At 47.6% G+C, this 27,254-nt stretch overlaps 1 protein-coding gene across 6 annotated transcripts in view; it reads left to right on the forward strand.

The window, feature by feature from the left end:
- The first annotated feature begins 7,200 nt into the window (after positions 1-7,200).
- DHX30 (DExH-box helicase 30) overlaps positions 7,201-27,254 on the forward strand; it is a 29,983-nt gene continuing 9,929 nt past the window's right edge. The window contains exons 1-6 of one of the 6 annotated variants that reach the window (XM_047846525.1): positions 7,201-7,429; positions 9,512-9,606; positions 11,495-11,549; positions 16,421-16,516; positions 23,703-23,833; positions 24,469-24,579. In XM_047846525.1, the coding sequence (XP_047702481.1) occupies positions 11,522-11,549; positions 16,421-16,516; positions 23,703-23,833; positions 24,469-24,579 (366 nt within the window). In that variant the 5' untranslated portion in view covers positions 7,201-7,429; positions 9,512-9,606; positions 11,495-11,521. Of the gene's footprint in view, positions 7,430-9,511; positions 9,607-11,494; positions 11,550-16,420; positions 16,517-17,630; positions 17,660-21,715; positions 21,959-23,700; positions 23,834-24,142; positions 24,310-24,468; positions 24,580-27,254 lie in introns of those variants that run through there. The other 5 variants (XM_047846535.1, XM_047846545.1, XM_047846515.1 and 2 more) reach the window with 5 other exon arrangements.

Raw genomic sequence — 27,254 nt, forward strand, 5'->3', positions numbered from 1 at the left:
ACGGGGCGCCTGGGTGGCTCAGTTGGTTAAGCGGCTGACTTTGGCTCAGGTCACGATCTCGCGATCCGTGAGTTCGAGCCCCGCGTCGGGCTCTGTGCTGACAGCTCAGAGCCTGGAGCCTGCTTCAGATTCTGTGTCTCCCTCTCTCTCTGCCCCTCCCCTGTTCATGCTCTGTCTCTCTCTGTCTCAAAAATAAATAAATGTTAAAAAAATAAAAAATAAAAAATAAAAAGAAACATACATCTGAGTCTAATATATTTGAAAATGCATGAATGGCTACCGTTATAAAATATAACACTATAAATTTCTTTCTCAGGAACCCTACACATTCCAGATACTTTGTTTTTTTATTATCATAAAAGGAATACATACTTTTGCTCACCCAAAATCCAACAATGTAGAAGAGTATAAAGTGGAAACTAAGAGACTCTAATTTAGCTGCACAGGTAATAATTCTAATATAGGAGCACCAGGCTGGCTTGATCAGTAGAGTATGAAGCCCCTTGATCCGTGGGTTGTGAGTTCAGGCCCCATATTGGCCGTAGAGCTTACTTTAAAAAAACAAAACAAAAAACAACAGTTCTGATATATTCTTGCAGAGACGTTCTATGCTTACATAAGCATATGTATAAACACATGGTCTTTTTAAAAACATAGTTGGAATCATAAACATACTATCACAAAACATGCCTTTTTATGCTCAACATTTCCTGGATATTTTTCAGTGTTTTCACACTAGATCTAACTCATTAATTAATTAGTTAATTAATTAATTTACTTATTGGAGCCCAATGCAGGGCCTCAACTCACAACCCTGAGATCAAGACCTGAGCTGAGATCGAGTTGGATGCTTAACTGACTGAGCCACCCAGGCGCCCCATAACTCATTCTTTTAAATTGCTGCATACTACTTCATTTAATTGATGTTATCATGGACTGATTTGTGTCTCCTCCAAACTCATATGTTGAATCCCTAGCCCCCAACATGACTGTATTTAAATAGGGTCTTTAGGGAGTTAATTAAGGTTAATTGAGGTCATGAGTGGGACTCTAATCTGATAGGATTAGTGTCCTTAAAAGAACAGGCACCAGAGACCTCTCTCTGTCCACACAAGCACAGAGGAAAGGCTATGTGAGGGCATAGCAAGACAGCAACCATCTGCAAGCCAGGGATAAGGGCCTCAGCAGAAAGTAACTCTGATGACACCTTGATCTTGGACTTCTGGCCACAGAACTATGAAAAGGTAAATTTCTGTTGTTTAAGCCATCCAGATTGTGGCATTTCATAATGACATCTGGAGACTAATACAGATATATTCCTTTTGTTTTTAAGTTTATTTAGACAGAGAGAGAACATGGGGGAGGGGCAGAGAGAGAGAATCCCAAGCAGGCTCTGGGCTATCAGTGCAGAGCCTGATGTGGGGCTTAATCCCACAAACTGTGAGATCATGACCTGAGCAGAGATCAAGAGTCAGACACTCAACCGATTGAGTCACCTAGGCACCCCGATACAGATATATTCTATTTAATTCAACTAGCACCATAATAAGGGATAGGTAGGTTTACTTATGTATTTATTTTTATTTTTTGAGGGAGAGAGAGACAGTGCAAGTGATTGAGGGACAGAGGGGGAGAGAGAGAGATAATTCCACAGGGGGGCAGAGAGAGAGACAGAGAGAGAGAGAAGCAGGGCTCACCTGAAGCAGGGCTCAAGCTTACTTGATGTGGGACTCGAACTCACAAACCATGAGATCATGACCTGAGTCAAAGTAATGCTTAATGACTGAGCCACCCAGGTGCCTAGGAGGTTTTCTTTTTTTAAACATTATGAATAATCAGCAGTGAATTTTCTTTCACATATGGGGGTATGGTGAGATAAACTCCTAGAAGTGAAATGGGTCAAAGGGCATGCATATTTTATTTTTTTTAAGTTTATGTATTTATTTTGAGAAAGAAAGAGCAGGTGCACACACATGTGTACGGGGGGGGGGGGGGGGGGGTGCAGAGAGAGAATCCCAAGCAGGCTCCACACTGTCAGCACAGAGCCAGATGTGGGGCTTGAACCTACAAACCGCAAGATCCTGACATGAGGCAAGATCAAGAGTTGGATGCTCAATGGACTGAGCCACCCAGGCACCCCAGGGCATGTACATTTTAAATCTGATACTGCCAAACTGACTTCTAAATAAATACTACCAATTTACAGTTCCCACAATAGTGTGTGAATGCTTGTCTCCCATGTGCAAGTGCTCATTCAACATGTATTCAGCACCTACTTCTGACAGTGCCAGACATTGTGCAAGGTGCTAATGAGACAGCGATGACAATTAAGTCCCTGCCCTCAAGATCTTTATTCTAGGGGAGAAACCAGCAACAAATAAGGATTCCACAAATAAATACACAAGGTGGTCTGAGAAGTTGTCTTTGAGATAACATCTGAGCAGAGACCCAGATGAAGAGAGGAAACAAATCTTACCAGTACTTGAAGAAAGAATGCTAAGTGTGTTTCATAGTTCCAAGTATCTTTAAAAAATAAGCAAAGTTGCAATTCTATTCCTAGCTAAGTACCCAAAAGAAATACAAACAGGTATTCAGACAAAAATGCGTACATCAATGTTCACAGCAGTGCTATTCCTGATAGCCAAAAGGTGGAAATAACCCATATGCCCAACAACATATGAATAGAACAAAATGAAACATTATTCAACTATAAAAAAAATGAAGCAATGACATATGCTACAAAACAGATAAATCTTAAAACATTATGCTAACTGAAAAAAAGCCAGATATAAAAGGCCACATGTTATATGATTTCATTTATATGAAATATCTGGAATGAGAAAATCCATGGAAACAGCAGTTTAGTGGTTGCCAGGGGCTGTTGCTGGGGAGGATGGGAGGAGGAGGATGGGGAGAAACTGCTTAGCAGGTACATATGGGACTTCCTTTTGGGGTAATGAAAATGTTCTGGAACTAGAGAGTAGTTATGGTTGAACAACATGTACATGTACCAAATGCCACTGAAATGTACACTTGAAAATGGTTAAAATGTTGAATTTTATGTCATGCATATTTTGCTACAATAAAAGATAACACATTTAAAAAAAAAAAAAAGCAAGGTGGGGCACCTGGGTGGCTCAATCAGTTAAGCGTCCAATTTTGGCTCAGGTCATGATCTCATGGCTTGTGGGTTCGAGCCCCCATCAAGCTCTATGCTGTCAGCACAGATCCTCTGTCCCTCTCTCTGCCCCCCACCTCAAAAATAAATAAACATTAAAAAAAGTAAAGTTGAACTTTCTCTTCCTAGACCTAATGGTCATTATGCAATCTATTTTTGTTCACTTCCTATTCATGCCCAATACCCATTTAAAAGAAAATTTTAATGTTTATTTTTGAGAGACAGAGACAGAATGCAAACAGGGGAAGGGCAGAGACAGAGGGAGACACAGCATCCGAAGTGGGTTTCAGGCTCCAAGCTGTCAGCACAGAGCCTGACATGAGGCTCAAACTCGTGAACTGTGAGATCATGACCTGAGCCGAAACCAAGAGTCGGATGCTTAACCAGGCACACCCAGGGACCCCATCAATACCCATTTTCTGTTGAATTATGGACGTTAAAAAATTAATCTGTGGAAACATCTGGGTGGCTCAGTTGGCTAAGCGTCCAACTTTGGCTCAGGTCATGATCTCGAAGTTCTTGAGTTTCAAGCCCCACATCAGGCTTTGCACTGGTGGTGCAGAGCCTGCTTGGGATCTCTCTCTCCCTCTCCCCCTCTCTCTTCCCCTTTCCCACTTGTGTTCTCGCTCTCTTAAAATAAATAAACTGAAAAAAAATTAATCTTTGAACTCAGCATATTAAGGAAATTAATTCCCTACCTTAATGAAAACCAGTTTATGGAATTTTCCATATTTACATAGAGATCTGAAAAAGTACCAGTTCACTGTAAATGGAATTGTTTAGAGTAATGGAATTTCAGAATTGAAATGGCCTTAAAAGTCATCTCATTCAACTTTGTTCTGACTTAAGAATCTTCTAACTCTACAGTATATCTTGCTAAATGTCCCCTTTGACTTTGACAAAGCACAGAAAGGGAGTGTTTAGCCTTTTTTGAAAACCTACTTTGAAGTACCCACAAAATTACCTCAGTCTGGAGTAGTAAACATAAGGGGGGAAAATGCCACTCAAACTAGGCAACTGAAGAGAGTTTACAAATGAGGCTATTGACACAAATTGTGGGCAGGTTTAAACGAATCCAAGAAATACTGTAGGGCTAGCAACACAGAATCTCCCACAGGCACACAGTGACATTAGCTTGGAGGCGTAACAGAGGTCCTAGATCTCACTCCTCATGGCTGTAGATCCCATGACAAAAATTATGTTCTTCTACCCTATTTCCTGTGGCTCAATGGCCTTGAGCCACAAATTCCATTTCAATATATGAAATAAAATTGGTTCTACCAACACTTCAACTTTAAGAAACTGAAGAAAAGTAACCTGAGTGGCATGAATCCACAGGACAATAACCTGATGGGAGGTAATTATCCAAACATGGCATTGGGGACTCAAATATAACACAAAGAAGCTGGTGTTCTAGTTGGGGAAGATGGAGCAAAGAAATACCTTGGAGTGCTGCCCCATGGAGAATAAACTGCCATAGAAATTCAAAGGCATTCAACAGTCTGAAGTGAAGTTTCTAGACAGAGATGTTAGCAAAGAATGAGGTCTACGGACCGGACCCAGGAAAATAAGGTAGTGATAAGGAAATGAGCAGCAAACAAGAGATGAAAGATGTGGGAGAAAGCAAAAAAGACACTAACTGGCACTCATCCTATTATAAAGTGCATCACTTTATCAACTTCCACCAGATACAACCATTCATTAAGAATAGTTAAAGGCTCAAGAAAAAGGAAAGGACCTTTAGAAAGAAAACTAAAAACAGAAAATCTGCAGGAAGTAAAACTACTTAGAATGCTTCACTTGTGTCTCTTTCGCAGTGCTTCCTCTAGGTTTCAAGACTCGCTTACATGCTTTTCTCATTCTGTCAGAACGTCTTTTACAGTAGGGACCACATCTTCAGACTTAACATTCACAATGGCATTTCTTTTTTTTTTTTTTTAATGTTTATTTATTTTGAGAGCGAGCGAGCGAGCAGGGGAGGGGCAGAGGGAGAGGGAGAGAGAGAATCCCAAGTAGGCTTCCTACTGACAGCACAAAGCCTGACATGGGCTCCGACTCACAAATTGTGAGATCATGACCTGAACCAAAACGAAGAGTCAGACACTTAACTGACCGAGCCACCCAGGTGCCCTCACAACTGCATTTTATTTTTTTTTTAATTTTTTTTCAATGTTTTTTATTTATTTTTGGGACAGAGAGAGACAGAGCATGAACGGGGGAGGGGCAGAGAGAGAGGGAGACACAGAATCGGAAGCAGGCTCCAGGCTCTGAGCCATCAGCCCAGAGCCCTAACCCTAACCCTTGAGGGGCTTGAACTCACGGACCGCGAGATCGTGACCTGGCTGAAGTCGGACGCTTAACCGGCTGCGCCACCCAGGCGCCCCCACAACTGCATTTTAAACATAATCTGTATGCCTCTTCTACAACTTCCTTGTCCCTTAATTATGTTAACAGTGTCAATTTTTCCAGCCCCTGGGCACAGATCTCAGTCACCTCTCCACACACCTGTGGCCAGGGACAAGCAAGGTGCTCTGCCATCACCCTGTCATTCCTTTCTTGCCCTTTTGGCTGCTGAGCATAGCTGAATCCCTCAGTACCCCTCTCCTCATTAGTACCCTAACTCCTATTTTTCCTGCCAATCTTACCCTCACACTTCCAGAATAACCTTCTTAAAATCGGACAGTTATTTTACTTTCCTACTTAGAATTATAAAACTAATGCATACAAATTTGCATGCAAGAATAATTGCATACAAATAAGGTCAACATCCCTCAGCACAGCATTCATAGCTATACTTTTTTGTTCCATCGCCTCTAAAACCTGTACACATATCCAACCCTCTGGTCATACTGCATTACCTTATATTCTTAGAATTTGCCTTTTGTTCCACTGGCTGTCTTTGCTTCTGTGGTTCCTTCTCCTTGATTTTGGCATTGAGTAACTATTCCTCCCTCTCAACCCTTCATACCTCCTCTCCAGCATTTATCACTTTCTCTCTGCCTCATACAATGTTTTCATCTTGTTTATCAGGCCCTAAGCCCCTTGAGGACAGGTCGTCTTCAAACCCGCTTACAACAACTGTTATACACTTGACTCAAATATGTGCACAAGGATCATTTCCCATAGAGCATAGCACAGCACCATGCCCTGCTCAGAAAAGGTGTCAAGTATTTGCATGAATGCACGATGCTCCACACCCACCACCCCCGCCCTTCTATCCAATGTAGAGAGAAAGAAAATAATACTTGTTACATTTAACTGCTCGGGTAAAAATGACGGGATATGTCACTAATTCTTCATTTATTCCAAAAGGCCACGTCTTAAAAGCATTTTCTAGGTCTTTCCAGCTATAAAGTCTTGACCCAGCCTCAGAGCTACCCCAACTGAGTTCTCTCGTTTATTTAGTTGGAAGTCCACTGAACTCCCACGGAGCCTCATCTAGAGGACCGCAGCATGTGTCTGGGACAATGCCCTTGCTCACTTAGGCGAGGCCAGGGGCCGGGGCGAGACCTCCAGACCCGACGGCACTCGGACCAGCAAGGGCTACCTTGTCCTTTTCCCAGCGTCGCACAGTTTACAACGTGCCATCGCGTTGGTCTCCTCCTAACAATGTCGTGAGGCAGAAATTCTCACCTCCCTAAAGAAACAGAAGATCGGAGGGGAGATGGAGAGGAGAAGAGGCGTGGCAACGGGCTGTGGCGGGGAAGGCGAGTGGAGGTCCGGAGCCCGAGCTGGATTTCGTTCCTGGCTCAGCCCTTGCCGGCCGGGGGCCGTGGGGCGGGCGCGCAGAGGACGCGAGAGCCCTCCAGCTCTCACACTGCGAGGGGCTGAGGCGCGGCGAGAGGGGCGCCGTGCGAGACCCGGGTCGCCCAAGCCCGCTCCCTCAGCGGCCCCACCGCTACCCGCGCGCCCACCCCTTCGGCGGCTCTGCCGGAAGTCCCGCCTGCGCCCGCCGCGGCCGCCCCCCATTGGGCCCGGCGCCGGGGTCTCGCCGCGGGTTGGCCGTCCAGCGGCGTGAGCCCTGGGAGGCCTCTGCGAGCCCCTGCTGGGGGACCCTCTGGAGACCCGCTCAGAAAGCGGGGTTGCCGCGGGAGGCGGAGCGGGGAGCGCCGGGGCTACCGGCGGGACTTCCGCCACGGGACCCGGAAGGGGCCGCGCCGCCGCTGGTGGGAGTTGTAGTCCGGCCGTGGTTGGGGGGGCCCGCGGCTCATGCGCGGTGCACCGAGGCTTGTTTCACATCTGTAACAACAGGTGAATTGGGCTTTTTATTCTCCCCTTTCGTGTCCCCTTGAGGAGCTTGCCGTGGCCGGGGGTGGTCGGCGCGAGGAGGGGCCCGGGTCCGATCGCCGGCTTGGCGGAGAGTGGGGCGGAGAAGCGGGCGGGCCCGAGGAGCAGGCCGGGCATCCTAGGCCTGCCCGCGAAGCCGGCCCAGCCGAGCCGTGGGCAGCCAGGCCTCGGCCTGCCGTTGCCATGGAGCCTGGGCGGGGGCGGGGGCCAGGCCGGTCCGCCGGGGCGGGCCTGGTAGCCAGGGGCTCCGCGGGGACCGCGGGAGAGGCCGCTTCATTGGCGCAACGACGCCTCCGCCTCAGGGGATGCTCCGTTCCCCGAGGCAGGGCCTGGAGGAAGCCCCCAGAGTGCCCCGGGACCTTTGTCTGCACCCCGTGCCGCCTGGACCGTTCGTCCAAAGGGAGGCCTGGTGCATTCTGGTCCCCCTCGTTTACCCCTTTTTGCACCCACCTTGTCACTGGGGGAGGCCAAGGGGTGAGGTGTTCTTTGTTTGCTGGTGGTGACTTGCCCCATTTCGCAGGGGAAGACCTAATGCATGTTGGGTCCTTTGTTTGCACTGAACTGGAGTCCCAGGGGTCCTCAGAACCCCCAAGCCCCGAGTATGGCGTCAGCATGCTGTCTAGCTAGTCCTCGGGTAGCAACATTGGTCACCGTAATTGTGATGTTGCAAGGCAGAGATTGTCCCACTTTGCAACCCCAGTCCACAGGGGCTTGCCGTACACTGTGGCAGGTGGACTGCAGGTGGCCAGGTGCAGACTCTCAAACTGTTTTTGGTTGCAACTTACTGGCCACAGGGAAAGGAGACATTGATGGTTTCCCTTGGTGTTTCTTTGAAGGCAATAAAGCCACTGTCATTGTGGGTCTTGACTACATCTTACAATTAAATCTTGGAGTTTTGGAGTTTCCAGGAGGGAGGCCTCTTTTCTTGATGGAGTTTATGGGAGTGCTCTTTATTTGTATAACTGTTTAAGATGCGGGAAACACATCCTTCACTGTATTTTTTATCTGTGTTAGGTTGTCCCTTTGCCTCCAAAAGATGTTTATTCTCCCAAGCGTTTTAGCTTATGTAGCCATGGTCCAAAGTTTATCAGTTGGACCCTTCTTTCCCCTTTCAACCTTTGTGTCACTATAAAATATTATTTCCAAGAATGAACCATGGGACATCAAGGCAACAGCATAATATCATGGAAATAATAAAAATATTGCAGTATTAAGCATGTGAAGCTTTGGAGTCCAGTACCCAACTGCAGGTTTCCATTTTGTCCTGAGGCAGCTATGGGATCTTGGGCAAGTTGTGTGACTTTCTCTGGGAAAATCTGCCTCTATTTCCTTCTCTGGGAAAGATCATTTCTGCCTCCCTGGGTAGTTGCATAGATTAACTGCTATAAAATCTATGGAAGTACTTTGTGAACTATAAAAATGATATTCAATGTCCAGTTGTTATTTTCTTCATCTGGAAGAGCTTGATCTACCTTAGATAGGGTTGTGTTAGAGTCAATATAGGATTAGAACTCAAAACTGAAGCAGGTTGGGGTGCCTGGGTGGCTCAATCAGTTAAACGTCCGACTTCAGCTCAGGTCATGATCTTGCGGTTCGTGAGTTCAAGCCCTGTGTCGGGCTCTGTGCTGACAGCTCGGAGCCTGGAGCCTCTTCAGATTCTGTGTCTCCCTCTCTCTGCCCCTCTGTTCATGCTCTCGCTCTCTCTTTCAAAGAATAAATAAACATTAAAAAATTAAAAAAAAAAACTGAAGCAGGTTTTTCTCTGGGCTCAGAGAAAATATTTTCAGGACTACAAACCCCTCTTTACCATGACATCTCTTTCTTGGTATCTTTGCAGGTGCTGGTGTAGGGTAGCTCACGATCTGATGGGTCGTGAGTGGGTCATGGCAGGTCCTGAAGTGAGACCAGTGTGTCCAGTGTGTGTTTCACGCTATTAACAAAATGTGTCCTTGTTGTTAGAGTTAGTAATGAATTTCATTGGTCTGCAGCAACTTTATTTTCCCTGTGGGTCCCATCACTCTAGTGACCCAGGCTTCTATTTTCTAGGAGGAGGCCCAGCCTCGTGATGAGGAATAGCAAGGAGAGAATTCAGCTCCAGTTCAAAAGCCTACAAAATCTGAGACTGTCACTGCTCTTGTAAGGTAAGTTGATTTAGCCATGCACACATAGCAGTGGTGTATCTCATGCTCAGCCACACTGTAAAGCAAAGGCATGCATTAAATCCACTTGTGACTATCTTGGAAGACATTAGTTAGTCGTTATGGAATCTTTCTGTCCTTGAATCATCCCACAGTGACTCTACCTGGAATTAAGCAGTGTTTCATTATGCAAGAAATCTTGACATAACATTATTTTACTTATCTCTGAATTATTTAACAGAAACTCTGCATCATAAAAGTTTCCAATATAATTATATTTCAAGGAACACAGCTTTTTTTTTTTTTAATCTCTATGAAATGTTCTAGAGCTCAGTAAAATATCTCTGAAACATCCTATCTTGAATATCATATGTATTTTTTAGGCCAATACAGGTAAAGATAGTGTTATGTGAGCCTTGGAGAGGGTCAGGGACTTTTTAAAAGCAAAACTAAGAGTCTGTTTACAAGCAAATTGATTTACTCTTTCTTCGCAAGAAAGTATTGTCTCAAATAATAATCATTTACATGTTTTGGATTTTTATAGTACTCAGGTTTTCTTTAAGATTAGAATCTCAAATTACACCCTTTTTCTTTTAACTTGGGTAGAAGGAGTCTATAGAATGTAACTTCTTAAAATGAATTGTGTCCTTGTTGATATTGTATTGAAGTTTCCTCTCTGAGCTACCATATCCTATCGGCTGAAATTTCCGGCATCCCTGGGGGAGAGGAGGCCATCAGGGCAGACCTGCTATGGACCTGAAAGATTCGGCCCCAGGTCAGCCCTCCACCCCTATCCCCCACGATTTGAGAATGAGATGGGAAGGCAGTCAGGAGCAGAAGTGTAGGCCCCATTAGACTCCTTGCAATATTGGACATTATCCTGATTTGCTAAAACAGTGTGTAGATTTTTTTTTTAATTTTTTAAAATGTTTATTCATTTTTGAGAGAGAGACAGACACAGAGCACAAGTGGGAGAGGGCAGAGAGAGTGGGAGATACAGAATCCAAAGCAGGCTCCATGCTCTGAGCTGTCAGCACAGAGTTCATTGTGGGGCTTGAACCCATGAACCGTGAGATCATGACCTGAGCTGAAGTCAGATACTTAACTGACTGAGCCACCCAGGAGCCTTGTGTAGATATTTTTAAACTAAGGCCACATAAGGTTATGCACCAGTCCAGGAGTACTACATTATTAAGAACATCTATAAGTGAGTTTGAGTATTTTTTAAACAAAATCAATAAACTGGAGGTGTTATTTATTTGTATGCGTGTATGATTTAAGTCTCTAGGTGTACCCTTCAGTTAAATGATCAAAATGCACCAAAAGTTTTGCTCAAGAGTTGAACTTCAACTTAGTATTTGTTATCTCATAGACACTACCGTGAAGAAAAGCTTTGTATCTTGAGTCACGGTAGTTACTCCTGATATTGCTGTCCGGTCCCACCCCTAGGGGCTTGACCTAGTTGTGTGAAAGCCCAGTAAACCAGTTTGTCTATAAGGCACTCGTTAGTCCCATTTGCTGATACCACATGAGGAAAGGGGTCCATGTAGAATTTCCTTTCTTCCCAGAAGTCCCAGGAAAGCTGCAAGTACTGTGATGAAGTGGAAATATGTCTCTCAGGATAAAATACCTCTCGTTCTGTTTAGCAGGGTTCAGGGAGTTTAGGACAGAGAAACGAAGAAAGCTTAACGAGTAAGAAACAAAGACATGTAATTACTCTAGAGTGGAGATGGTCCTTCCATCCTTAAGAGTGGGAGCAGCAGTTGGGATTCATCAGTGAAGAGCTTCATTTTTCTCACCTTCTGGAAAGTGCTCTCTGTGTTATTGAAGTCTTCTCTGTGGGATCCTGGACCAAGAATAGTAACCATTGCCTCTCTGCCCTCCTTCTTAGGATTCCAGCTTTCCCTCCTGGCCAGAAATGTTCAGCCTGGACTCATTCAGAAAAGGTAAGAATGTAGCTGTGCTGGTGACCTCATGCTCTTCCTCCCTGTGACGGGCAGCTGTGAGGGCTATGAAGATGCCTCACCAGTGTGTAGTCCTTAGACCCCTTTTTTGTATGACTTTCCAAAGTCCTTTCTCTGCCTTCCTCTTGCACGGGGCTTATAACCTGTGTCTGAGTCCTTGTCAGAGTACCTGTGTTCATTTGCCGCCCCTCCCCCCGAATATCCTCTCAGACACACTCACTGCTTTTTGAAATCCCGTCTCTTTTTCTAAGCCAGCGTTTTACACCATTTCCTCTGTGAACCATTCTTGGTTCTGTCAACCAAATGCAACCTCTCCTCTGTCTGATTTCCTCAGCACCAGATCTGTACTTTCTTGTGCTTAGTCTATTCTGAATTAATCTTTGCATCCGTAGATTAGAAGCTCCCTGTAGCCAGGGCCTGTTGGGCTCCTTCATCGTCCGTTGTACCTGGCACAGCATTGTGCACAGGGTAGGTGTCAATAAATGCTGGTGGAAGCGGATTGAGTCATTTTTATATTAGTGGTTGTAGAAGCTGGCAAGTTTTGGAATCAGTGCTCTCCAGCAGATTGGGTAAAAGGGTTGCATAAGCAGTGTCAGGACTGAGCCATGGCTGGGCCGAAGGGTAGCATTCATTCCTGCTTACAGGAAGTGCTGTAGCTGGTGAAGTCTTCAAGGGCCGTACCCCAGGGAGCTTTGCATATCTTAGGAGCATGACTTTTCTTCTTTAAGGGAACAGTGAGTAAAAGTCCTTCGCCTCTATTGAAGCTGACCACCAGGCACCTGTCTAGCATATTTTACAAATCAATGAACACCATACAGGCCTTACATAACTGCTGATTAAAAAGGTCCTCCCCATTGTGTCTCCTCTCCCACTTATGTTCCTACAGGCCTGGAAAACCTTGCCCTAGTGCTGCCTGTTGAATGGGGTCAGAAGGAGGGCTGGATATATCGGAGCTCAGAGCAGCCTCTTCTTGCCTCCCTGTTTGTTTTTAGCCACCTTGTCTATTTTCGTATTGCATGAAAAAATTCATCTCTGTCATCTTGGTTTTGCTGGTTAACTATCTGAAAAGGGAAACATTGGGTTTGAGATTAGTGTGCACAGCACATTTTGAGCTGAAAATTAAGTACACTCAATTGCCTTGTGTTTACTGGTTAATCAGTGGGCTTCGTTTTCCACCCACTTGTGAAAGTTGGATGCAAATAAGTTCTCTTATGGTGGGAGTGCCTGAATGGACAGCACTGATTTTGTAAAGAGGTAGGAGCCCCATGAAATCATAATCCTCCTTTTTTCTGCATTACTTAACTCCCCCATGATAGGGAGATGGTGAGAGTGAGAGAGTTTGGGGGCAAAATTCCTGTATAGCATTTGTGATTTTTCTTTCTAGGCTGGGGATTGATTTGTTCAAGAGGCTTTTCATCAGGGGTGACACGGTTAGCATTCAGTTTCATGGGAGACAACAGCCTCACTGAGCAAAAGTTCTGGAGCCAGATGCCTGGTTCATGTCACACTTCTACACCCTTGGTGGCCAAGGCTGGAGGCAGGTGTTTGAGCCTCTATGCCTCCGTTTCCTCACGATGTAAGTGGGTTGGATCATAGTACCTGCCTCGTCGGTTGTTTTAAGGATCAGATGAGTTAATACGTGTAAAGAGCTTAGAACAGGGCCTGACACCTGCTAAGTTCACAAGCCATGGTACTAAGTAGCTTCAGGATGTAATAATCAGACATAGTCTGATTTAGGACCTTACTTTCCACACAGGTAAGTGTTATATTCTTAACAACAACCATTTTATGCTTGAAGGTCTCAGGGTAAACCATTAATCAGAAAGTTTACTGCCTTGAATATTTTCCTTCAGGCAAACGTACCTTTTCTTTTCTGACTATAGGGCTGACTGCTCTTTCCTGTCTTCTGAAGGCTGGTATCACTTGTGGTTTGCACCATAACCTTGACAACTGGTCATGTGTGGCCTTGTGGCATTTTTCTTGTTGTGTAGGACTGTTCTTTATCTCTCACGGAGTTTTTATGTTTCTTTGCTCCTCATGATGAGATTATTAGCTCCATAAGGTGTCACGAATCTTGAAGGGAAACGTCACATAGTGGAAAGCTTGAGTCAGACTGGCTGGGGTTCGAATCTGGTCCCCACTCACACTAGCAAGGTGGAAACTCCCTGATCCTGTTTCTCAGCCTCCATCTTCAGAGGTATAATGAAGATTAGGGATAATATAAGAAAAGCACTTGGGTGTGATCTGACCCTAGCCCTCAGTCTTGAGTTGGCAGGCCCTTGATACATGTGAATAGATTGATCTATTTGAGGTGCAGCTCTGTAGCTGGTGTTTTTTGTTTGTTTAATTTTTATTTAATTTTTTCTATGTTTATTTTTGAGAGAGAGACAGAGAGACAGTGTGAGTGGGGGAGGGGCAGAGAAAGAAGGAGATACAGAATCCGAAGCAGGCTCGAGGCTCTGAGCTGTCAGCACAGAGTCTGACACGGGGCTCGAGCTCACAAACCATGAGATCATGACCTGAGCTGAAGTCGGATACTTAACTGAGGGAACCACCCAGGTGTCCCTGTAGCCGGTGTTTTGCAGGAGAGTGACAGCCTGGCCTCAGCATGCGGTGTGCTGTGTGGCTGCACGATTGATCACCTATGTATGAGACGCTAGAGCGGAGACAGCTATGTGTCAATGATGTTTTCTTGTACTCGGGAGCTTACAGTCTCAGTGGGATAGGTCATTTGATGGATCCGAAGGCAGTAGCCATAGCAGTTCCCTGCAGCACTGTGGACAGTGGCCCCCTGGGTCTGTGGTTACCGTCTTTTCTCTTATGTAATTCAACAGAGCTGCCAATGCCTCCCAACTAGTGTGCGTGTGTGCCTGGTAAGTGGCCTGTTACTGTCTTTGCCAACATCCCAACACAAGTTTCTTGTCTGTCAGCAGTAATGCCGTCAGAATCAGGCCTCAAAGAACAAGCTGAGTCTTTTACAGGCGGCACAAACCTTTGAAAAACACTAGATCAACAGCAAGAATGTGCAATTTTCCTCCAGCTCCACGGTCAGAAGAGGGCCCAGTGATGTTGTAGGATTATAACACCCCCCCATTACTGAAAATGCTTAATGAAACAAATAATCATCAAATCATTTATTCTTTTTGTTTGTTTGTTTTCAATCCAGCCTCCCTGGATATGAATGAGAATCCTGCTCAAACAGGACTGGAGAGGTTGAGCTGGTCATTTTCCACCTTAGTTTCAAGATAAACCTTGATCCTAGATACTTTGTTCCAGAATACCCTACAGGCATTTCTGCTGTAACCCTGGGTGTGTGTTTTCTGCAAAATCTCGCACCTCTGATACTATAAGAGGGCTTGTGGGAAAGACAGAGTTGAGGCAATAATACAGCTGCAAGTTTATGGCCAGAGTGTGAAAGCAGCAGTCCCTGGCACCTGGGAAGATGCTTTGGACTGCCGAGGCAGGCACCTCAACGTGATGCTAAAAATGTGCAAAGTGCGTTCTAACGGGAAGAGCTGGCAGATGCTGAGGCCGTGCAGGTGGCAGTGGAGCTGTGAGCCCGTGGGGCTGCCACTAAGGAGTGTGTGCAGCTGGCAGTGTGGGGGAGGAGGACCTCAGTGCAGGTACTTGCTTTTCCCTCCAACATTTTATTATGGAAATTTTCAAAACTACTGAAATGTTGAAGTCATTGTATAGTGAACACCCATCTGTCCATCACCTCGATTCCCTATAGGCACTCCATTTTAATTTTTAAAAAATACAGTTGGAAGGGTCTTTTGTTTTCCTGCTCTAAATTATAATTCTACCTCTGCTATTTCAATCCCCTTGCCTTAGGAAACTCAACATTCGAACCAAGTGTTCTCCTGTTTTACTGTTATCATTCCCCTATGTACCAACTGTGTACAAGCCAATTTGCATTATGGAAATGGGTATCACGGTAGCAGAACAGACTGCTGCTTAAGCATGTAGTATGTGTGGCTGTCTCTCTCTGCTCCTCTCCTGCTCCATTTAGTGTACTGAAATTAGTGGGGCAAAGAAAGCAGAGAACTCATGCACCCTTTCCCCCAGACCCAGTGATTCTCTGGCGTTGTCACCATGTAGGTGATGTTAAACACATGGAGCCTTACTTACCCATACATGCCCACCTTCCCACGGGACAGTGATGTTCATGTATATCAAAGTTTTGGAACTTAAAAATGTGCTTTGTAGGCCACTGACCTACAAGTAGTATTTAATCTGCAAATGAATGAAAGTGTTTGGAGTGGCAAGTCATTAACTTTTAGAAAGAGGGAGAAGACTGGTAAGTGTGGGTCTGGTCTTGGCTTTCAGGGAGGACCCCAGCAGTCAGTTGGTCCTTCTCTTGCCCATTTCTTAGAGGGAAAGAATAATTTGAGATCTGGTAGCTAACGTGGTCATCTGGGAACCCACAGCAGATACAGGGAGAGCTACCGTAAGTGGATGACAGATACGGGGATTTACACGGTGCCATGATTTTTCAGTTTTTAATTGTTTTCCTGTCTCATCCTCATAATTCAAGACTATAGAGGACGATGTGGGATGGGTATTGAAGTCACATAAGGTGGCTTTGCAAACAGGGAGAGTTGAGGGCTCTTTTGAGAGTCAGGAAGGGATCTCTACAAAGCTATACTATATCACATCCATATAAAACAACTGCCTTCTTTCTGTGTGGAATTGGTGGCACTGTTTCTCAGAACCTGTGACTGGCTCAACAAACCGTCCAGCAGCCCTGCTGCCCAGAGCTCCTCACAGATGCTCTGGAGTGAGTCTGTTCAGGGGTCTGTAACTGGGAGGGGTGAGAACATGTCACCCTGATGCCCTCTCTCTTTCCCCAGATCGGGCCCAGCACAGGCAGCGTCAGTGCAAACTTCCCCCACCCCGCCTTCCACCCATGTGTGTCAACCCTGCCCCTGGAGGGACCATCTCTCGAGGTAAGGGAGGAGCCTTGCCTCCAGCATCAACTTGGTCCAGGGTCTGTGGGGAGGTGGGTGGTAGTGGGAGCCCTGGTACCAGGGTCATGGTCCTCTGGAGACCAAGTGAGAAGTGGGGCTAGTGGAGCTGTTGGAACCCTCAGGGGAGAGATCATTTGGAGAGGTCTGGGTTATTTCATGATCCTTGGCCACGTGGCTTAGACCCTATGGTCTCATTAGGCCTCCTTGTGTGACCAGGCATAAAGCCTAGGCTCAGTCTGGGTGTTCACCACTTGTGTGGAGAATCTGCAGGGCTTGGATCTTCTAGGCAGTCCCTGGCTAAGGTGGTTTAGAAAGGGCAGGGTGCTTGTAGCAGGGCCAGAACAGAAAGCCCTAGCCAGGCCCAGTGTCCTCCACTTGGAGGCTTTGGGGATGCCTGGAAGATCCCCTTCTATCACCCCCCATTCCTCAAAGCACTTTACTGACATTAAAATGTTTTTTTAGTCTGTGTGGCAGGGTAGGCTCTCCCTTTGATTGGGGAGAATGTCAGAGCACCCAGACAGGTGATAACTCACCTCAGGTTCCACTGGAACCCAGGGATGGGCCAGGAATAGGATCCAGGGAAGCATCTCTGCCTGTGAGCGTCTCCTCTCTTCCCTCAGACTTAGCTCTTTTCCAGGTCTGCTAAGACCAGTGCTCTTGGTGGCTTCTTGCTTGTCCTGACAGCTGCCCCTCTCTGCCCCATTGGCTGCCTGTTCACACCCCTACCCCAGCTGCCTAGTGGAAGAACGCTAATTTAGATCACAGAGTCTTTGCCTCATGTGGAGACAGCATTCCACTTTAGGTTCTGTCTGTAAAGTGCTTTGAAGGTCAGGAGCTCAGGAAGGGTCGGGGAACACAGGGCACCTCAGTTTGCACAGCACATGCTGCTGCCCTATTCCCATGCAGTTTCCACATGTGATGCCCTCCTGCTGCAGTGGCCCTGACTCCACACAGCAGCATAGAAATAAATATTTCCAGCCCCCTTGGCCATTTGACTTAGATATTAGAGAAATGCCACCCCCCTACCATTACCAAAACAAGAGTTGATTGCCCTTTTTTTTTTCTTTCTTAAAATGCCCTGTAACTCGAAAAGGCTGAACGTTAACATTTCCAACATGGCAGGTGAGTGGCTTTGAGAGTGTCAGATGTGCTGTGGCTAAGCTTAAAGATGGTTAGGTGGGATGAACCAGGCCGCATGACTAGGCAGTGCCTCCTTGAGCACGTGCAGAGAAGGCTGCTGTGCTTGGTGGGGGTGGGGAAAGGGAGGCAGCTGCTCCTGGTGGGGGACAGTCCCTGCACTGTCTTCCCTGGAGGAGCACAGACCCCCTGAGCCCGATTGTCTCCTCACAGCTGCGCCTCCAGAAGGCATCTGTGGGTGTATGTATCTTTGCCTCCCTTCTCTCTCTCTCTCTCTCTCTCTCTCTGTTTCTTTCCCTCTCTCCCTAAAAAAGTTTCTTGCCTCCATTTCTTCATCCCAGAGGCAACAGACCTCTTAGTCCACCCCTGACTGTTGGACCTTTCTGCCATGCTTTCTGATTCCCTGGAGGCCTCACTGGTGCCTCTGCCTTTAAGAAGGAAGTGTGTGGCAGAAATCGTCTCTCTGGTGTTCAGATAGGAAAACAGCACTCAGAAATGGTGGCCACTTGAATAGGTTTGGTCCCATCAGGGTCAAATTTGGAATTGGAAAAAGCTATCACCTCCTTTCGCGGTCTACCCCCACTCTACTGCCAACCTCTTACCAAGGCCTCTTTCGTAAAGGGGGAAGAACTTAAGAGCCTCTTCTGCCAGTCTTTCCCACCTACCCGGCTGTGAGACATAGAGCACTGGAAAGTAACAAGGGATAACACCCCTTCTGGCAGGATCCTGGGGCCACAGGACTAGTCCTTCCTGTTCATTCCCTCATTCAAATGTGTCCCCTCTTCTTGGTGCGATAGATTTACCTTGAGGGACCCTGCTGTGGCTTTACATATATGGACAGAAAAGCTGTGAGGATGGGTAGTGTGGTCAGGGTGGCCACCTGGCTCCTGTATCTACCTTTGCCTTTCTTGTTGCCAGCCAAGGGGACCATTTCTTGCCATTTTGATCATCCACAAAATCTGTGGTTGTGTCCATTGACGAAATGTTGGCTGAGACGCTCCTTCTCACTTTCTCTCCAGAAGTTCTCCGGTCTGCCCAAAGTCTGGACTATCTTGGGCTTCGTCTTTTTTTTTTTTTTTTTTTTTTTAATGTTTATTTTTGAGAGAGAGAGACAGAGCATGAGCTGGGGAGGGGCAGAGAGAGAGGGAGACACAGAATCTGAAGCAGGCTCCAGGCTCTGTGCTGTCAGCACAGAGCCCAGCGCGGGGCTCGAACCCACAGACAGTGAGATCATGACCTGAGCTGAGGTCAGACGCTTAACTGACTGAGCCACCGAGGTGCCCCTTGGGCTTCCTCGTAATTGCTTTTTCCTGGGGCTTCTGAAGTTTAGGGTCCTAAAACATCCTCCTGTGTATTCAGCAGATCCTTTACACTTTAATTCCACACTGCCAGATGTTGTTTAGCATATTTAGTACCAGATGTCATGCTTGATTCAGAAATGAACAGCGAGATCCCTGAGCCAGTGAAACGTCTTTTTTCAAAAGTTTCTTCCTTTTCACAGGCAAAGGAGTCACTCCCCAAAGAATGGAGAGTGGAGGAGAAGTCTTTAATTTTGGTGGAAAGCAAGAGGGCATACCTGAGCCTTTCTAACTTTCTTCAAGATTCTCTAAGGCAGGAGTCGGCACACTTTCTTTAAGGGTTGGAAAACACATATTTGAGGCTTTGTGGGTCATATGGTTTCTCTTGCAGCTCCTCAACTCGGCTGTTATAATGCAAAAGCAGTGATAGATAATACATAAACAAATGAGCATGGCTATGTTCCAATAAAACTTTATTTATAAAAATAGGCAGTGGGTGGATTTGATCTGCAGACTGTAGTTTTGCAGCCTCTGCTTTAGACCAAAGGGGAGAAGATCACAAAACCAGAAGGTTTTCAAGAGGTAGTATAAGGGTTACCCTCATTTTACAAAAGGCAGTGAGGTTTGTGGAAGTGAAATATTTGCTCTAGGTGATACCAGCTATTAGAGCCCAGATGCAGTAAGTGAAATAGAAAAGGGGGACAAGGTCCCTGAGGACCAACTAGTTGGTTGGTATCACGTGATGCTTTTTTTAAACATAAAATTTCAAACATCTGTTTGAAATATGTTTTTTGAAATAGATCAAATAGTATAGTAATACCCCCCTGGCCCACCCATGCACTTATCACCCTGGTTGAACAGTGTGTCTCTCCCTCCACTTTGGCCCCTTTGGGAGCAGATCCAAGAAATCATAGCATTCTCACCTCAGCCTAAGTGGCTGTCAGAGTGCTATACTGAGGGCCTGCTGAATGAAGCACCATGATGGGCCCAGGGCCTGCTTTCAGGTGTGTGTGGGGGGGGGGAGGGGGTGGGGGGGGGGGTCAGGGAATGTCTTTCTGTCTAGACTTTTGTTTCCTTCAGCTTTCAGAAACCACAGTTTTCAAAATTTGGCCTCAGCCCCTAATGCCATGACCAGTCTTGGTAAGCCTCTCGATTCTTTTGAGGGAATTTGGGCTGATAACAGTCCTTGAAAACTATCCTGAAGCTGGGTAGATGCCTTGGCTTTTGGCAAATTAGAGTGCCACTTGCCCAAATTCAAAGCAATTGTAGAACTGTATTCTGCCCCAATGGTCTTGCCACCTCAATGTGGATGATCTAGATAGGGGTGTTTGATACAGATGGTGGTATCCCCTTGTGAGGTCAGCCCACTGCTGCCAAGGCCACCTTCCCCTTTGCCCCTTTCCTGCTAGAAGCTCTCTGAGGAGGGAAGGGAGGAACTGGAGTTGAAGCTGCCCCACCCTGCCCTGGGTCTGTCTTTAAGGGATCTGTCCTCTCTTGTCTCAGACCTCAGTGGAGGGACTTCTCTAGAGCGCTGTGCAGAGCCGCCTTCTAGACATTCCCATTTCATCCTGACCAGAGCCATACCAAATGAGTAGAGCAACTATGTCCTCATTTTCCCAACTGATGAAATTGCCCAAGGTTCACAGCTGGCAAGTGGCAGAGGTTGGACTAAGCACAAATATTAAGACTTAAATCCCATGTTCTTGACACAGGCCAGCAATTCCAAGTGTGGTCTCAGGCCTGTAGTCTCATTATCATCTGGGAACTTGTTAAAAATGCAGATTCTTGGGCTACACTACAGACCTAATGAATAAGAAACCTTGTGGGGGGGGGCGTGGCTTCCAGTAATGTTTTCACAAGCTCTCCAGGAGTCATCAGAGTCAGATCTAGAATTATAAAACAAACAAACAAACAAACAAACAAACAAACAAACCCAGCCCTTGCAGTTTATCCCCAGCTGCACTGCCAACCTCTAACTAAGCCCCTCCCTGTCACTGTCACTGCCCCAGTATGCAGATTCTGTGTCATTCCTAGCGGAGCCAAATCTCTGTTCCTCAGTGCCATACGAGGCAGAAGGGGAACGAGCCTGGCTAGAACCCAGGCATTGTAGTTTGGAAACAGAATTCCATTTGGCTTTCAAACAAGTAAAAAAACAGCAGCCTCAGACTCGCACTGCTGGACCATCTCAGTTCTTGGCCACGTTTTCCAAGTCTGGTATTTTTCACTTTGACTCCAGCCCTGGGATTAAAACTGGTCTTATGTTCAAGAGGTCTTGCCTGTCCTGGATGCGGATTCTCCATCAGGGTTACTTTGTAAGCCATTAAATGAGATGGGGGTGCCCTGGTTTCGCAGTTATCCTCACTCTTAGGTCTGGAGTGCAAGCCAGTTTGTCAGGGCACGTGAGAGGTATTTATGAGCAGTGGGCGGGACCTAGAAGGAACTTGGGAGTTCATCTCCTTGGATGGACGTTGAGCTAAGGCCTGAACTTTTCCCAAAAAGCCCCCTTACGTCTCCCTGCCCCCGATTCAGACAACGAGCCTGTGCGTTTGCGTTTGCCGGGAGAGTGAATTCACCCGGGTGCCAGCGGTCCCAGGCTGCCCACGAGGTGATGAGCCCGGGGTGGGGCGCGGGAGGCTCCGGCTGAGTGGGCGGGGAGCGCGGGCTCCGAGAACGCCTCCGCCGGTCCTCCCGGCCGCCAGGGGGCGTTCGGGTCGCTGCTCCCACCCTCCCGCCCCATCCCTGCAGGGCTCCGCGCCCGCGGGGGCCGGCGGGAGCGCGATGGCGGCCGCCAGGAGGTTCATGGCGCTGGCTGCCGGCGTCGCTCCGCGCCTGCGACCGCCGGGTCCCCGCGCCGCCGGGCGACAGGGACGCTCACGCGGCCTGTCGTCAGGCTGCGCCCGCCCCGATCACACGAAGGAGGCCGCCGAGGCCGAGGCAGGGGTGGCCCCCAGCGGGCCCGGGGAAGACGACGGAAGCATGGTGAACGGTGAGGGCGGGGGCGGTAGGGCCGCGACGCCCTTGGCTCCCGGGGCTTGCAGAGCTGGGGGCGCGGGCCGGGGTCCCTCTCCGCTAGGGGCCGAGACCGCCGGCCGCCGGCGGGCCGCAGTGCTGCTGTTGTAAAGCTCAGTGTGGCACAGGCCCAAACGGACCCCCGGCGCGGAGGTTCGGGGATTGGAGCGCCTGCACCTGGCAAGAATAGGTGAGAGGCGCGGTACCTCGAGGGCGCGGGGAAAAACAGGAGAACGTCTGTCTCTCGCCCGAATGGGTGGTCAAGGGTTAGAACATCGAGGGTAAGCACACGCTCACCAATGTGAGAAAGAACCCAAAATACACTTGGTACTTGAGGACCTGAGGTAGAGACCGAACGATTCCCATCGCTGTGTCTCCTGAATAGCCCAGGAATGAGACTGGTGAGAGCATCCCTGCCTAGCAGCGATGGATAGAGAGAGCCAGCCTCCTCCGGCCCTGTAGAGCTGGAGGGGGCACCAGTGCGCGTCTGTTGTGCCTGGGGGTCTGGCGGGCCTCTTAACTTTGGGTCCCTCTGTGGGAACCCCTTTGAGCCTATTTAAATAGCGGTCTGAACGCTTGAATCTCAGTTGCTTTATAAGTTCTTTAGAGGGATGCAGGGTCAGGCAGAATTCTCCCTCATGGCCAGTTGTCACAGTCATCTGCTGCAAGGAAACAGTCTCAGCTCAGGAATAGAATTACGTCAGAACTCCTGGAGGAGCTTTGTCAAAATACAGTGGCTTCCCCAACATCACCACCATTCCTAAGTGTCTGATGAGGATCAGGGTGGCCACTTGCTCTGAAAACTGTCCCTAGGTGATTTATGACTGATGCATGCAGGTGCACATGAACAAAGTTTCTTTTGGGGGCTAGTTTAAAGCTGAATATAACACCAGAGACTGTGGGTGGAGAATGAGAAGGCTTCCTGTCACCTCTGCCAGTCTCTGACCCTGCATCTCTCGAAGGGCCACTTTGGTGCTTTGGGGCCCTTACTTCTGATTTTAGCCACTCCCAGCTAAGCCTGGTGTCTGGCACAAGCTGCTTCTAGTTGGACATCTCACCCATTTGCGCTCTGGGATTGATCCAAAGTACAAGTGAAAAACAAGCGAGGTACTTCTCATGATGCCTGCTGCATCCTGCCTCCACTTGACTCCAGTGAACTTGGGGGAGGAATAGCTGATGCAGAGGTCTTGGTTGTGGAGACCTCTGATCAATATCCCTACACATAATCTGGCTCTCAGAGGCCTTTCGCAGGGTGCCGAGGTACAGTTGAGGGCTGGGGCCTGGTGTTCAGACTTTGTGTGTCTTTTGTTTTAGGAGGGGCCTCGCATTGTCTTATCTCCAGTTTGTGTGTGTGGTGGATTTTTGTTTCGTTTTTTGTTCGGTACCTTCTTTGAGACATCAGACGAGGGGGATGTGTTGCCACCTAGGCTTCTGTAGCTAATATGTTAAATCAGGAGCTTGTGGGGAAGAGGATGCTGGCTGGTTCTCCTCTGTGGTGTGTGGCTCACTGGTCTTTCTTCTGGAAATGGTTGTGCAAATGGGTCTGGTCATGCACTGTCCCTGAAAACCATGAAGCCGTTTCTCCTTCTCCAAGATGCTCCCGGGTGGTTTGGGGTCACAAGCCAACATCCTCAGTATCCAGCCCAGGGTTGTCCTGATACGTACCCCATGGGTTTTTTAAAAGAAAAAAAACTATAATGCTTTTGTTCTTATTTTCTTAGCTTCTAGGGACCTATTAAAAGAGTTCCCACAGCCCAAAAACCTTCTCAACAGTGTAATTGGAAGAGCCCTCGGCATCTCACACGCAAAAGACAAATTGGTCTACGTGCACACGAATGGACCGAAGAAAAAGGTAACTCACTGGTGGTTGGGAGACGTGTTGGTCTGACTCTCAGGAAGGAGGCTGGCTGCCGTCTTCTCCCTCAGGTTTCTTTGTCAAGGAGGCCATAGAGTGGGTTTTGCGAATTGTACATGGTCAGCAGAGAATCTCAAAGCTAGGTTTGAAAAAGAGCCTGGTTTAGAGAAGGGGGAACTCAGGGCAGGTGAGGCGAGGAGTCTGTTCTCATCTTGTGTGTGTCAGGCCTCTGTACTGATCCCTGGTTTTGGTCCCCTGTTGACTAACTGGGACTGCAGAGGGTTAGAGTTGATAAAAAATTCCTGTTCCTAGAGTCTTGTAGGTCCTGGGACCCACAGAAGCATGCAGGCAAACCATTCTGAATGAAGATTTTTAACAATAAAGATGGGTCCCACCTTGCTCTCTGGCTAGAACATGGCACTTTGAAGAAGCCAAACATCTTGAGGTGGGATGAACGGCTTGAGGATGGGAAGGTTAGAGCCTCACGGGGGTTAGCCATGGGCGTGGGGTGCTGCCTGCACTCGGCTCTGCTGCCCGCAGGCCCACAGCTGTGCCGTTCGCACTCCGTGTGATTTACAGCAGCTTTGCAGTCTGGAAAGGCGACCATCCTCATTCTCTCTTCTCTTTCCCAGAAAGTCACCCTCCACATAAAGTGGCCCAAGAGCGTGGAGGTAGAAGGCTATGGCAGCAAGAAGATCGACGCTGAGCGACAGGCTGCGGCCGCGGCCTGCCAGCTGTTCAAGGTGACCCTTCCCTAGCAAAAGCCAGGCAGACCTCCATCCACCCTGGGAAATTCCTTGCCCCTGGCTCTGATGGTCTTTCTGGTGCCACGTGCATGTAGGTGGAAGCTGACAGTGTTCACTCACTCACCCGTCCTTCCCACCTTGTGGTTCTTTCCTTGCTGTGCAGCCAGCCAGGGAATATTTGCTGGTTTGGTTTGGTTTTTTTTTGCCTCTGTGGTTACCTACCTCCTGTGGTTTCAGAAAACACAGGAGAACTCTTTATGAAAAATACTCCCTTTGTACAGCACCAGAACTATACTTTGCGTTATTTCATGTGTGTTTTCGCTGCACCCACACAATTCTCTCTTACTTGTAATGGAAGCATGGTTGTTGCTACCCTCACTTCCTGGTGGTCGGGCATGGGCCGCTTTTAGGTTCTCGGTTACCTGGTATTTAACTAGACTTTCAGTGTTGCCTGCCCGCCTTTGTGTCCATCCCTACTTGGCTTCCTCTGTGGCTGCGCCAACCATTGCTCTTCCTTAGGCTCCTCAGTCTTCATTTCTGCTTCAGTGAGGACAAAGCTGTAGGATGCATATTCCTTCAGATTCTCTCCCACTGAATCCCTAGGCCTTTGCCATCCCTCCTTCCTTCCTGCATCTGAGGAGGAAAGGCCCTCTTCCCAGCCTTGGCCCCCCCACACCACCCTTCTCTTTTCTCTATCCCCTTTCTGTGTCTTCTCCATCCCCTCTCCCGTCCTTTCATTTAATTTTCGGATCCTTCCTCTTGAGTCTTTTCAGTGGGCTTCACGCATACTTCAGTGTCCTGATCCCTCCTGTCGGCCCTGCTCCCATGGTTTCCAGAAAGCACACAGCTTTCTGTGCCCATGGCTTGCATTTTTTCCACTGCATTGTTGTGGCCCTTGTCCTGTTTGCTGGTTGCCTTTTCCCCATAGTGCGTGACAAATAGCAGTGGTCACCACGCGATTGTTGATGGACTGGAACAGTGCTCTGCCAGGCCAGCCTTTCACAGTTCTCGCTTTGCTTGAATGTTTCGGGCATAGCTTCCTCAGCCCCTGGATTACTTCTCCCTCTCCTCCTCTCTGGGTCACTACAGGCTCCTCTTCCTTTCCTACCCTCTGTGAACATTTCTTCTTTCTCTGTCCCTTCTTCCTGGGGGAAAGCTTATCTCTTAGAGGTTCAGCCAGCCTCATTGCCGAATTTCTCAGACACCTCCATCTCTCCAAGCAGCTCTACCTCCAGGAATCTCTCCTGCGGGGAGGGTGATTTTGACTGCCGTGGACATTTGGGAATGTGTGGAGACATTTTTGGTGGCCACAACCGGAGGAGTGCTACTGGCATGAAGCCGGGGATGCACAGCATGGCCCCACAACAGAATTACCTGGCCCCAGATGTCAGTAATGCTGAGGGTGAGAAATCCTTCTTTGGATGTTGAAGGCAGCCTATGTGCAGCAAGTCATGGTCACATTTCTCTCCTCCCAGCCCTTTCTCTGTTCCCGATCTATGCTCAGCTCATAGCCTCTTTTTTGCATATACGTTTGTTGAATTGTGGTAAGTTACACAAAATATAAAATGTACCGTCTGGACCGTTTTTTAGTGAACACTCCGTAGTATTAAACCTCATGCAGCCAATCTCCAGAACTTTGTCGCCTTGTAAAAATGAAACTCCATACTCATTAAACAATAAACGCCTGTTCCCTGCCCCCCCCAGCCCCTGTCAGCCACCATTCTACTGCCTGTTTCTGTGAATGTGACTCCATCAGAGACTTCATATCCTCACACCAGTGGAATCGTACAGTATTTGTCTCTGTGACTGGCTTATCGTAGTTCGCATAGTGAGCTCAAGGCCCGTCCGTGCAGCCTGTGTCAGAATCCCCTCCTGTTTAAGGCTGCATAATACTCCGTCGGAGGGATATACCAGACTCTGTGTATTCATTTATCCATCAAAGGGCCTCTCTGGTTGTTTCCACCTTTTGGTTATTGTGAATAATGCTTCTGTGAACATGAGTGTCCAAATAATCTCTTCGGGACGTGGCTTTCAGTTGCTGGATCGTACGGTGGTATGGTAATATGGTATGTGTGTAGCATGTAGTATGGCATGCTGTGTAGTATGGTAGTCCAGGTGGAGGAAGTGCCATACCGTCTTCACGGTAGCCGTAACATGTCACATTCCCACCAGCGGCGCACGAGGACTCCAGTCTCTCCTCATCTTTACCAGCACTGTCTGTTGTTTTCCCTAATGGGTGCAAGGTGGTATCTCATGGTTTTGGTTTGCATTTCCCTAATGAGTACTGATGTTAATCACCTTTTCTCTCTGTCTCTCTTTTTTTTTAAGGTAAATTCCTTAATTTGTGTTAACCGCACACTGTTTTCCCAGTATGTAAAATATCGTATAGGTTAGCTAAAAAGGACAGAATGCAGCAAAAGGCAGTGTTTGCTTTTCCATCTCCAGTTGTTGTCCCTGTCAGAAGAGCGGTCTGTCGGCTCTTCACAGCTGCCATAAGCATATTCTCTCACCGTATCCTTTGTATGTCTTCCCCTTGAGAAATGCACAGCTACAAATTATAGGGAGCTGCACTTGGGCCAGGTGGGGCCTCCTTCTGAGACGTTACTGGGGGAAGGGAAGGGACTGCTTTCATACACTCTTTTTGACCGGATGAAGTTAAAAATGTTGCAAAT

This window comes from Prionailurus viverrinus, chromosome A2 (assembly GCF_022837055.1).
Source record: "Prionailurus viverrinus isolate Anna chromosome A2, UM_Priviv_1.0, whole genome shotgun sequence".
Lineage (NCBI taxonomy): Eukaryota > Metazoa > Chordata > Mammalia > Carnivora > Felidae > Prionailurus > Prionailurus viverrinus.